This window comes from Phyllostomus hastatus, unplaced genomic scaffold, assembly GCF_019186645.2.
Source record: "Phyllostomus hastatus isolate PE091 unplaced genomic scaffold, TTU_PhHast_1.1 phas_scaffold_39, whole genome shotgun sequence".
Lineage (NCBI taxonomy): Eukaryota > Metazoa > Chordata > Mammalia > Chiroptera > Phyllostomidae > Phyllostomus > Phyllostomus hastatus.
The window spans coordinates 30,616,041-30,629,734 of NW_025334028.1; the positions used below are offsets into that span (position 1 = coordinate 30,616,041).

Here is a 13,694-nt window from a genome sequence, read left to right on the forward strand (position 1 = left end):
GCCTTTCCAAACCTAAGAAATCATAATCTGTATTTTAATAAGATATTCAAGTGATTCATGTGCACATTAAAGTTTAAGAGGCACCCCTTTACAACTTATATCAGCAAAAAAAAAAAAGTAAGCTTGGTTTTAAAACTGCAGAGAACTGGTTCACCTTTCTGTTTGGTGGAAATGGAGATGTGGCCTAGGAAGGTAACTTTGACTTACTCTAGACTCATGAATGTTGGGACTTGTAAACAACGGAGCTTTTGGAACCTAAACTATTCATATGTAAAAGTGTCTAAGTTTCAAAAAATAGGTTGTACAGCTCTGCTATCTTCTGGAAACAGAGTGAAGAGTATAATTTAGTTTCTCTTTGTAATTAAGTGCCAAAGCTATACACACCTGTATATTGTTTGTATGGAAAAGAATACAATAATTAATAAATAATAGAGCAAGAATAAACTCTGTTTTGCTTGCAACTACACATCTATTTTTGCCACCCATAATTATTGGTGCTCAGTAATATGCATTCCCTCCACTCAATTCCCTTCAAGTACCAGGTTAGAAATTCTCAAAGGGCAGGGACTTTTGGCCTGTTTATCATATTTCCACATAGGGTTCTTTAGCTTGATTGCTTCAGACTACTGTGCATTTTCAGTTATTCCATTTTTTCAATTTTCTCTTCTTTCTTGTACTTATTCTGCTAATAGTGACTGTGGCTCAAAGTGCTTACATCAACAGCATTTTCTTCCTCTGTGTTGTGATTTATTTACTTCTAACTCACTATGAGTTGTGTAAGTGGATGACTAAGAAAATTACAGTATATTTAAAATAACAGCAAATATTGTGAGAACTTTAGATAATGTCCTGTAAGTGCATGCATTATTGTGCAAAGGTTGGCTATGTGGTAACTCTTTGCCTAATAATCCCATTCTTTCTTTTTTTCTTTTAGGATCCTACTTGTGTCATAGACAGTTGAGACTTAACAGTTAAAAGACATCAACATAAGTGATCAAATCATTTCTGCCCATCATAATGCAAATGGTGAAACTCAACTTAGAATGCCTCATTGAAAAATCAAAGATTCACAAGAAGCAGAAAAAAAAATAGCAAGTTTGTAGAAATAAAAATCAAGAAAAACAAATATAAGAAAGATGCAGAAATGTATCCTCACAGGATCTTTGGGGATGGATACCTTATTGTTGTAATCCTAACACCTGGCCTACTAAAAATGCAATGTATAAATAGATCGGATAAAGGAGATGAAAGAAGAAAATTATTCCTACTCATTGGGAAAGGGACAGCTAGTAGGGAATGCCACTAAAAGGTATGAGGTGCAACAAAGGTTGAATGTGCAGGCACAGCTCTGCCCCCTCACCAGCAGTCTGTGCGGGTGGGCTTGCCCAAGACACACATGCCCTGAGCATCTCCATGCTACCTGGCCGGCAGATGCCTGAAGAGGACCACCCACCACTATCTCTCAATGTGTGGCCTCCTGAGAAAGTGTTCGTCTAGCCAATACAAGTGTTGACACAAAAAATTACCCACTGGGTGTACACATTGCACAGGAACAAGAATGTTTCCCTTGGAGTGGAATGCTGAAGGTCTGCTCAGGTTAGAGCAGACATGCAAGGCGCTGGGTGAAGCAGGCACTGCTATGGCTACCGCAGAGTTCACTCTGAGCCACAGGTCTTTTCAGGTAGGAGGTCCTTGGTGACTGGGCATCCACTCACTCCACGTGCACCCGCTACCTACGCTGGGCCCTGCAGTTTAGCGTTTCTCTGCTTCTGAGCCCTCTGCTGCAGTCATCCTTCACCAGATCTTCAGTCAGGCCAAGAAGTATCCAAGCATGACCCTCCTCTTTGTATTTATTGGAGCTGGAGATACTAGGGTAGTGCTCTATCCGTATGCCTCGCATTGTTCAATACAGATGTCTGTTGGAACAGAGAATAAACCAGAACCCTGGAACAAACTGGGTCCCAATGTCAATATAAGTTCTACTCAATGAATGTAGATTATAACAAACTGAAAAAAGACGGTCCAAACCTTTAAATGCCATGGTTTCACCATCAAGCTACTTGGAATTGTGTCTTCCAGAAGCCATTTGCACAATTTTCCACTTTACTAGGATATATTTCTCCTCCAAATGTAGGAAATTATGTTCATTATTATGTTAGGGTTTATATCAATTAATAACTATGTTACACTTGAAAAATAAAAGGTCAAATGTGACTTAAAAACTAGATAATTTAAAAACTGGCTGAGAAAGATGTGAAGCAAGGTTACAACAAAATAAGAACTGGACTATCATTTTTCGAGATAGAAATGGGTGTTTAGTTGTCTAAGTCTTCCACAACTTATGTTATAGAGACTATGTGTCCTAAGTTGTGGTGACATAGTGGCATGCTGTCACAATGTGACACAGAAAAATGTCCCTCTTGCACCTGTGGCAGGAATTAATTTCAAAGATTGCACTCTTTCCCACTGAACATAGACTTGGCCTTGGCATTTGCCTCAACACTGCCTGCCAATCAGAATTAACACAGGAACGATCACATTTGACATTGCTGGTACTTTAATCACACATCCACAAACTATCACTTTCAATGACTGGCAAAAGATTGGAGAGATATCCTGAAGAAAAGGACCATCATGTTCCAATATTTTTTAAAAAAAAAGAAAAGGAAAAAGATGAGCTTAATTTTGTTATTCAAAAGCAGTGGTTCTCAAATTTTTCTGTGGATCAGAATCCTCTGGAGAGCTGCTGGGTCCCACCTCCAATGTTAATAGGTCTGGGGTGGCACCTGAGAATTTGCATTTCAGAGACTCTCAGATCCACCATTCTAAAGAATACTGGATCATAGTCTTTGTAAAACTGAAAATCCTTTGATGCAAAATAGTACATCATGTAAATTAACCCACTATAGTTTGTAATGAATAGAGCAACGGTTTGGGAGATAAACAGAGCTTGGTTTGATCTCTGGTTCTGCTATTACAGGTTCATGATTTTTACTAAGATTATTTGAACTCTATAAGCCTTAGTTTCCTCACTGGTAAAATGGAGATAAAAAAAAAAACCCAAAGTTATTGTGAGGACTAAATGGGAAAAAAAAATTATCTAAAGAGACTAGTACAGTGCCTGGTATGTGGTAAGCATTCAATCCTTCATCCGTTTCCTTTTTTTTTTCACTGATGATAGTCATGGAATGTAAAGCAATAGAGTGAAATAACATTTTCATAAAAGTTGTGGGATCTGTCATGTAAAAGGTTTTTATAAATATGCTAGAACAATACTAGGGCCAATTAGTGGACTAGTTGGAAGCAGTTAAGGTGATAAAGATTGTGGGGCAGATCTGTTAATACTGTCTCAGTCCTTCTCTTCAGGAGTCTCTCCAAAGGAGATAGGAGGTCCACCTTCCCTCCACACACATCTAATTAAAATGGGTTTCTTACACTCAGGAGGATACATTCTAGGGGCAGAAAAGCAATTGTCTAGGCACTCCCTTATGCACATAATGGTAGCCTTTAATCCAGAGCTTTTTTTCTGAACCATTTTTTCAAAGGACTACTGAAAAGTGTTGGAATTTGTAATTGTGTCATCTTGATGAAACAGTGTGATCTTTGGTTCATTCGGGCTTAGGTTTCTGTGAATTTGGAAAGCCTGTAGGAAAGGGCTTGCCCTTTTTGTACATATGGAGCATGATGTAGTGTTGAAATCGTAAAACTCAAAAAGTTTTCCAACCACTGAAATCCTTTTGTAATTCAACCAAAAGGAAGCTCTGCATTATTCTAAGATGATCAACACACTTTGTTTTGCATAATCATTTATTTTGACTTATTGTTCCAGAAGTATCATTTTGCTAGATCCCATTCTGAATACGATGTTTCTGATCAATCTCATTTCTAATACAGAGTAATGATGGCACTCTCCAAGATTCCAAGACTGCAAAAGAACTTGGGTAATTGTAGTCCAGAGGTTGCTTGCTAGTTTCACAAGTGTAGACAAAGCAAACCGAGTTCTGGCTTTAAATTTTACATCTTCTGACACCAAACCAATGAGCCAAACCTTGACAAAAATCATGAGGAAGATTAAGTTTGTGTTCTAGTTTCCCTTACTCCATTTTCCCCTTTCCTTTCCATAGAGTTAAGTCAGTGGGGAAAGTTTTGAATAATTCTGTTCTGATTGAGATTTGTGTTTATCAAACCCAGGGCAGCTCTATGGAGTAAAGGTGGGTGGGGTCAGTCTGGTCTGGGCTCCGGATGTCACCCCGCTGCCGGCCTCCGCCCCCGGATATAGCCAGCCCCGAGTCCCCTGGTCCTACCCAGCTCCATCCCTCCAGTCCCGGGCTGGTTGTGAGGCCAGGGCCCGCCCCGCCTTCGGTCATGGGCTCGCGGCTCCGGCCTGTAGGGGGCGTGGCGGCGACGGGGCTCTAGCAGAGCCCACGGGGAGTCGCCGGGTGTGGGAGTCCCGTGGCTTGGGGCTCGGGCCGGGAGAGGTGGGCCAGCTTCCCCGCGCCCGCGGTAGCTAGCTGATCTTGGCGGCAGAGTAGGACCCCTAGCCACGGTCCTGGGTGACTCCCACGGTGACGCCGGCACGTTCCTTCCTCTTCCTCTGCCTCTCCGGCCCCGCCTTCCCTTCTCTCCGCCCACCTCCTCGCAGCGGAGCCACCGTCGCCGCAGCCGCCAGCAGCGCCGTCATGTCGGGCCCCGCCGGGTCCCCTCATCCCGCCGCCAGCGCCCGCATCCAGCCCAAGCTTGGGGGAGCCGCCGCCTCAGGAGCCGCTGCGGGCCCCGGTGCGGGCCTGGCGCCGTACCAGCAGAACGGTGAGGCAGGTGGTCCTACGGAGAGCCGGGCCTAGGCGGGCTGAGCGGCCTGCGCCGCCACATCCATCGCCCGGGGCGGGGCGGGGCGGGCCGGGGCGTCCCGGTCGGGGCACTCTGTGGCACGGGGCGGGGACCAGCGTTTAGAGGGGCACCCTGCATGAGGAAAGGGTCGCCCTGGAAAGCCGGGGCCGGGACTGTTTACGTAACGTAAGCCTAGGCCCGAAACCGCTGGGGGCCTGGAGTTGCCTAGTGCGGGCCACCATTTCTTGAGTCCCGTCCGGGCACAGCGAGTTGCCTAGAGCGACCCCCGCCCGGTGAGGGTGAGACCGTGTCTGGAGCGGAGGCCGCCGAGTGCGCGGTCTGGGGAATTCTGGGGTGGCCACCGAGCTGGGAGGACTGTCACCTTTCCCGACTCAGGAAAACTCTGATTTCTGCGGCCCGGCGGGCACAACGCCTTGAAAGGAGCTGCAGTCGAGTTTGTGGACAAAAGTGTGTAAATATGCAGCCTAAGTGTAACTGTAACCCTGACCCACTTTGGCCTCCAGATCAGTCGTTGCTGCTGCGGCTGCTGCTCCAGAGGTTGGAGTTCGCTCGTCATCGTGTTTGAAAGCGAGCAGGTGTCAAACGGGTTTAAACGAATGCGTTTAGATTGGGTGGGCACCCCCACCTCCACCCCCAGTTTCACGTTCGGAAATACATAAAACGTGCCGGAGTTGGCCCTGCTTTGAGGCCAGGCCTTCTTACAGGCGGCAGCCAAAGCAACGTGAAAGCCGCTTTCACACTGAGGTCGTAGGCGGTGAGTGTGCAGTAGTTTCAAGTGAAGAATGGTCATGTCTAGGATATTTATTTCCTAGTTTTGAGATGTGGAATGTTCACGGATGGGGCAGGAAAAGGCGGGACTCTATAGACTTCGTAATATTTCAGAAGAGAACCCTCCAAAATTGACCGAATTGACCGAAAACTTTAGAAAGATATCTGTCCTGTGTTTGTAAGAGAACAAAGATACCCTGGTACTCTTCAAAGAATTGTAGGACCAACCTATTTTATCTGAGTTGTTAGTGAAAATTTGCTGGGCTTTGTAAATAAGTTCAACCAACATTCTAATTTTTTATAACAGATGCTTTTCAAGCGTGATGTGTATCGATTATCCAGGGAATTAGAGATTGAATTTTTTTTTCCATAAGTCAAAAATGATGGCTTAACCTTAGTATCTTTTGGGTCAGCCATACTTACCAATATTGCATGCTTTACCTCCTCAGTTGCTGTTTAATGGGTTTGAATGTGAACAGTGTTGTAGGTTTTGTACTGCTGCCTGCAACATGCATAAAGATATTTGTGAGGATTTTTTTCTTGTAAACTTGATGTAAATTCTTGTTTTTGTTTTAAAAGTAGCTTTGTGTATGAAGGAACTGAAACATGATAATTTAAGACGAGATCCCAAGTCTTTTAGAATATTGTAAACTCATGTGATCTAAGGATTGTGTCTTTTCTTGATTTTCTGAATATGCATTATTGTCTTAATGAAAATTTTTTTTTAATTTTATTGAATTTATTGAGGTGACATTGGCTAATAATTAATGAACAATTTTTAAGTGGCAAATATTTGTCTTAGACTTACAAATTTTACGAATGCTCAGGGATGCCAGGATATTAATGGTATTGGAATGTTAAATCGGTAAGGACAAATCAGTTCATATATTTGGAAGTCAGATATATATTATGCTTGATTTCTACTGTTGATATAATCATTCCATTTCAACATTTTTGCCTGTTTACCAGTTGGGAACTCAAGATTAGCCTAGTAGGTAGGACAGAAGCTCTGCCTTTCTCCTAAATTGACCTGTATTTCGGTGGCAGTTGAGGTGGTTACGATCTTGAGGGATTTGATGGCTAGGGGTAGGAGGGCAAGTGTTATCTCCACAGAGAGGTTACAGCATGAACAAAAGTCTGGAAATATGAAAGTGCAAGGCTTGTATAGAAACCTAGCATTCAAGAAGCAAAAATGGTGTGGTGCTGGGTGGTGGGGAAAACCCAAGGCATTTGAGTTTAAAGGAATACTTTAAAAGGACCAGATTCAAGAAAGACCTTAAATGTTATTCAACAGAATTTGAAATTAAAATAAAGAACTAATGTCAACTTTTTGTTTTCTTTCTAGTGGAAGAAAGTGGTTTAACTAGAGAAATAACAAGATCAAGTCTGTTTTTGTTTTGTTTGCTAGTCTTAGAAAAAAATAGTTTTTGCTACCAGGTATTGGCATCTGTAGACAATGGTTAAGCAGTTGTGATTTCTTTGCCCTACATAAACTAGTTTGGCTTTTCATGTATATCTTTGTGGAATTCCAGACTCAGTGAAAAACAAATAGGTCAGAAGTATAAGCATGAAACATCATAGAAAACAGAACTGTAAAACTGGAAAGTACCTAGAGAGCACTTAACTGGTTATCAAACCTTTTAAAACATTTGTTTTCCCAAAAGAAATTGGGTGTGGAGCCCTGACTGCGAAAGCAATAAAAAGCAGAACTATTTTGGTTAAAAAAGAAGTGGAAGTCCAGGTGTTTTGGAATGTAATCTGAAAAACATCTAGTCTACTTCCCTGATTTTACAGATTAAAATCACTACCCTGAGCCCTGGCTGGTGTGGCTCAGTGAATTGAGTGCCAGCCTGCAAACCAAAAGGTCACCGGTTTGATTCCAGGTCAGGGCACAGGCCTGGGCTGCGGGCCAGGTCCCCAGTTGCACACATGTGAGTGGCAACCAACTGATGTATCTCTCACATCAATGTTTTTCTACCTCTTTTTCTCCCTTCCCTTCACTCTAAAAGTAAATAAAATCTTTTTTAAAAAATCATCACCCAGAAAGATTAGTGATGTTTTCCTTGTGTAAGCTGTGTGAGAGTAGCAGTTTTTTTGTCTTATCTCTTGTTCACTGCTGTATATTCAGGGCCTTGAACAAATTCTAGGTGTTCATTAAACATTCGTTTTATGAAGTCTAATTTTCACCCTAATTCCAAGTCCAGATCTCTTTCGCTCCTTACAGTTTCTTTTTAGAACTTTGACATTGGAAATATAGGGAATAGAGAGGCAGAAAACTGAGACTTCATTATAACTTTTACTTGTTTTCCAGGTTTAACTGTTAAACATGCTTTTCCCACTTATTTGAAGATAAAAGTTGGCTTCTTTGAATCTATGAAATGTTTCTCTTAAACTTTGTTCCTTGGAGTTGTATTTCTACACTTTAGTTTTTCATTTAGCAGAATACAAGCTTTTAGAATTATTTGTGTTTCCAGATGAAGTATCAGGTGGCTATTTTTTTCAACCTTTACTCTTATTCTCACTTTTGAGAATCCTTCCAAATCCAAATCCTCAAACAAGGGAAGATGGTGAAATAATACACTGGTAATGATGATGTAACTCAAAATTTCTTCCAATTGACTTGAATTAAAAGGGGCTTTTAAAATTTGGTGGGGTGGTAGCAGGTGGGCCAGCTAAATTTAACAATAAACCATCATTGTTGAATTTTACTTTTAAGAAGTAAATGGTGCTTATTTCTTCCTTCCATATACCTTTTCTAAGAACGACACTGGCAGTTATCTTTTTTGAAATTTTCTCTTTATTTACTTTTAGAAGGTGAGAGGGAGAGAAACATTAATGTGTGATACATACATTGATCCTTTGCTTCTCACACACCCCCAACTGGGGACCTGCCCCACAACCCAGACATGTGCCCTGACTGGGAATCGAACCTTCAACCCTTCAGTTCACAGGCAGCCACTCAGTCTACTGAACTACACCAACCAGGGCAGTGGCAGTTATCCTTTTAATTGTCAGTAATGAAAGAAAGATAAGATAGTAATGGGAATTATTTGAATTCATTAAGGAAGATGTAAATAAACATCCCATTCACTCAGCAACACTATCTGGTCAGTTAATAGGAAACCCTTCAACTTTGAGAGCACATGTAAAATTTAAAATGATATAAACCTCCCTAGTGTGTCTGAGGTAAGTGCCTTTTGATCGGAGAGACATTTGTCTAGGTTTCCAGCCTTCCTTTATAGCTAACAAGAGCATTGGGTCCCCTCTTGAAGATACTGCCTTGGTATTATGTAACTATTTAGATACACAATTTCCTTTTAGGTTGGTTAATAGATATCTCAAGGGACTTAAAAAATGTTCACTCCCTAAATAAACAAGTGTCTTTTGTCTAAGTTTAATCTTTTTGTCTGTTGCTATACATATTTGCAGTCTTTTCATTCCCACCTCACCTCTTCTCCCATAGATTTCTGAGATTATATGTGTAATAGTTTTTGTAACCACATTGATTGCCACTGATCCCAGTATTTCAGCTAGCTTCATCTTTCTAATTTCATTTACAAACCCTGAAGTGTTAGATTCTAAATATAGTGAAATAGAGCAGATTTTGAGCCAATCTTCAGTGGACTTCCCTGGAAATGAGAGCCATCTTCAGTCAGTACTGTATGTTAGCACAAATCATGTTATATTCAGCTCTGGAGAAGCCAGTGTTTCCCATAGGCTGGGTGTACTCAGAATTGTCAGAGTGTGTGGGCTAGTGAAAAGGTTGTAGGGTTTGATTCAGCCTGGAGAAAATTATATAACATCTTTGAGCTTTCTTGTTGGATTGAGGGGATTACAATAATTGAAATACTATTTTGAAAGTACCTGGTGTTTAGCAAATGAGAGTCCCTTCATTCAGTTTCCTTCAAATTGTTCAAATGGCAGAGACCTTGTGAGTTTTCCTCATCATATTCCCAATAGAAGCATGCAGTAGGAAATCAAGTGAGCAAGTGAACTTGGCTTCGTATTTGTTACTGCTTTTGAAAACTGGCCATTGAAAGGATGTGTGTATGGTTACCTCTCCCTACCCTTTTCTTTTGTATTTAAGGCTCAATCACTATTTTAGTCTTTCTGTTATTTTCTTACACTGTCCAGCCCTCCCTCCCTCCTACTAATCCACTCTTGGGAGGTTTCCTGTAAATAGGCCATCTACCTCAGCTAGCTGGCTTGCTGGAAGTTTTCTAGTTGTGCACTAAATACTGCTCATATTAGAACTGAGCAAAATAAGAATGAAGTAAGGAGGGGAGAGGGTGTAGTAAGATGCTTTGCCTAGCCAGTGGCCAAGTCTGAACTTGCTTGTTTTTTCTAGTATTTCTGAGAAACAGGTATTGTGAAATGAGTTTTGGAACCTGCAGTGCTTGGGTTCTTCACTACTTACCAGCTTTATGAATTTGTATGAATTAGTGAGCTTTCTTGCCCCTGTTTATTTGTCTCTAAAATGACAGTAGTGATACTTCACAGGATTGTTGTGAGAATCATATAGAGTGATATATAGAAGAGCAAATAGTATTGTCCCTGGCATGTAAGTATTGCAGGAAAAACTATACTTAATGCAGTGAGATTTCATCCAAATAATTGCATAGGCTGCATCTGTAGACTCTGTCTGCCAGCAGGGATTGCGACAGTTACCTTCGTAACCATTCATCTTCCTTCAGAAAGAATGATCCGAGGTATCCAGATGTGATTGGGACTCCCCATTTTTTAAATCACTAAGGTTTCAATTGCGGATCTTTTTCAGTGGTGTGTAGATACATGTGTGTACATATATATATTTCTTATGCTTATAAATAAGTCTGTCCTTTAGCAATATTATTGCTACTTTATTAGCAGGGATAATATACTTCAAAATATTCAATAATCAGTACTACATGTACTGACAGGACTCTGTAAGCCTGTAATATGCCAGGCATTCATTCATCCTGTGGTTGCTGGATCATGAGAAGGTCTTGAGGCAAGGCGCCAGCGTGGTAAGGCTTAACAAAGAAGCAGGGTCAGTCAGGGCTGACTACTGACTGGCTCAGAAGTATTTTAATATTTTATCAGGAATGGTTGTTAAAATGTATACTGAGTAAATATTGACCTACTTCTTGATAGTTCAGTGATGAATGAATTATTGGGTTGGTCAAAAAGTCTGCTTAGTTGTTTCCATAAAATAAAAGACACATTTTTCATTTCCACCAATAACTTTATTGATTTGGATATTTTGAGTATGTCAGCTACCTACCTCCTCCTATTGGCTTCTAGTGGGTAGAGGCCAGGGCTGCTGCTAACCATCTTCCAGTGCATACGACAGCCCCACAGCAAACAATTATTTGGTCAAAATGTCGTTAATACCAGGATACTTAACAAACCACTTTTGACACATTCAACAGTCACAGCACCTTCTCTATATCCTGCACAAATCTTTTTTTGCATTTTGGTTGTGTTTTTACCTTTCTTGAAACAATAAAGCATAATATGCCAAGAAAAGTCTATTTTCCTCCATTTTCAATATTAAAATAGCTGCACAAAAATTCACATTTTGATAAGCTTTTTAATGCACACTGATATAACAGCTGTCACAATGCAATCTAACAAAATTGTTTCAAATGAAGTTACAGACAAATGAGGTCTATGAACTTTTTGGCCAACCTAATACATTCCTAGATCTGATACTGCCTCTCCAAATACAGGATAGAGGAGCTTGTACTTTGCTGACTTTGATATTCTTTTACAGATAATGAAAACCCTTAATCTCACCTTTAAAAAAAGTACTGAAATTTGATTCAGGGAAAAGGTAATGAAACAAACATTCTTGATATTTAGAATGTTGCATCTCTGTTAAGTGGTGGTGGTAGTAAGGAAACTCATTAATTTAAAGAAAGCTTATGACTTATTTTTTGTACAATGCCTCAGTGTTCCATAAAATATGTGCTTTGTAAATTTTGATATTTATGTCAAGTTTGCTTAAAGTGGGAATAGAATCAGTTTTCCTTTGATACAAATCTAGTCTCCGGAAGGAGATGATGCCAGTGAGGCACACATAACTTGGAGTAAATCTTGTGAATTTAGTCTCGTCAAGCAGCCCCATTGAAAAGGTATATAGATGATTTATTTAAAAAGATTTTGTTTACTTCTGAAGTCAGATTGGTACCAGTGAGGAGATGCATTAGAATAATCTATTTCCCTCTTTTATATAGACATACCTCACTGGAAAGCTAAGAATTAAAATTCTTTCAGAGAACATAAATAACATGATATTCTGTTTTTTTTGTGAGGCACTGTTAGGCTGTTTTGGATGCAATGATTAAATTACTTCAATGATTCTGAGACTTTTTTCCCTCACATTTTTACCTCTGAAATTGTGGTGCATCTTAGAATTGATGTATTTATAAAGTTGGTTTCACTGAAGTGCAAGTCATAATACAGTTCTGTGAAAGCCTGCCATTGGCATGTGGTGTGGGAGGCTGAATAATGCCCCCTCCCTCATATGGCCCCATTTTAATCTCTGAAACCTTTGCAGCTGTGATTTTGAGCTGGGAGATTATCCCGGATCTCAGTGGGCCTGATAAAATCACAGCAGTCCTTATTAGAGGGAAACCAGAGGATCTCCCAGCCAACAGAGAAGAAAGTAATTTGACTACAGGAGCAGAGGCTGGAGTGAATTGCTCTGAATATAGGACTATGAGCTCAGGAATGCAGGTGTCCGCTAAAGCTAAAAAAGGGCAAGGGAATAGATTCTCTCCTTAGAGCCTTAAAAGGAGCCAGCTCTGCTCATGACACCTTGACATTAGCCCATTGAAACTGATTTTGAATTTCCGGTCTCCAGAACTGTAAAAGAATAAATTTACATTGTTTTAAGCCACTAAGTTTGTGGTAATTTGTCACAGTAGCAGTAGGTAACTATTGTAATACACCTGGTAAGATTTAGAAAAAGAAAAAAAATGGCAGTGTCAAAACACCTTAGAGTAATGAAATAGGTTTTTCTTTCCTTTTGTTTCAGACTTTTTTATACTTGGACTTCTACAGAGTAAAATGTGTAAAATACCAAGTAAAAATACTAGGGTATAAATTACATAGTGAAAATAGTTTAAGTTTTGTGTTCTTTCTGTTTTAGGGGTATTCAACCTGCAGCCCAACACAAAATCATAAATTTACTTAAAACAGTATGAGATTTTTTTGTGTTTGTGTGATTACATGTCACAATGCATTTAATGTGTGGCCCGAGACAACTCTTCTTCACTGTGGCCCAGAGATGCCAAAGGTTGGACACCTCTGGATCATACAGTTCTTGTTGATACATTGTGATAAGGTAAATGCCTAGTGTACAAGTATTTGATGATTTTTTTACCAGGCTTTTTAAAAAATGTATTAATGGTTTCCATGAGCCAAGCACTATGCTAAGCCTTAGGGATGTTATAGAGCTGAGAGCAAACTAGACCCAGGTTTTTCACTTCCAGAGTTTACAATTAGGCAATTACAGTTCATGTGAAAAATTATCCGTAGTGGCTCAAGATACTGCAGATCAGGGTCCCTGACCTCCTCCTTCCTGGCTGTCCGCTCATTACCACCTGAGCTCTGCTTTCTGTCTTTCCCCCACCCCCACCAACCCTGGTCCATGGACAAATTGTCTTCCACGAAACCAGCCCCTGGTGTCGACCCAAAAAGGTTGGGACTGCTGCTATAGATGCAACATTAAGCAAGCATTCATTACAGGGTTAGAGGAGGCTTTTTAAAGGAAGAGCTGAGCTGGTGTCTGAAGAACAGGTAGAAGTTGGTCAGATGAAGGGAGAAGAGGGAATTTTTGAAGGTTCCATGGAAGAGCCTGTGTGCAGGATCAGAGGTGAACAAGCATGCCTTGAGAAAAAGGTTAATGTGGTAAGAATGTGTGCACCAGTGATACTGTGGCCTTTTCATACTCATGGCTCCTGTAGTGCTAACATTTTTGGTGCCATTCTTGAAGGAATTAAACTTTGAACACCTGTGTTTTAAAAAAGCAAGTTTTAGAAAAGTATCACAGCCCTGGCTGGAGTAGCTCAGTGGATTGAGCATGGGCTGCG

At 40.6% G+C, this 13,694-nt stretch overlaps 1 protein-coding gene and 1 pseudogene across 6 annotated transcripts in view; both read left to right on the plus strand.

Annotated features, from left to right (window-relative positions):
* The first annotated feature begins 1,558 nt into the window (after positions 1-1,558).
* Positions 1,559-2,034, plus strand: LOC123806753 (annotated as a pseudogene).
* A 2,286-nt stretch (positions 2,035-4,320) lies between these two features.
* Positions 4,321-13,694, plus strand: part of SEC24B (SEC24 homolog B, COPII coat complex component) — a 92,452-nt gene continuing 83,078 nt past the window's right edge. For 3 of the 6 annotated variants that reach the window (XM_045820275.1, XM_045820277.1, XM_045820280.1), the window contains exon 1: positions 4,321-4,806. In XM_045820275.1, the coding sequence (XP_045676231.1) occupies positions 4,680-4,806 (127 nt within the window). In that variant the 5' untranslated portion in view covers positions 4,321-4,679. The remainder of the gene's footprint in view (positions 4,807-13,694) is intronic. The other 3 variants (XM_045820278.1, XM_045820279.1, XM_045820281.1) reach the window with 1 other exon arrangement.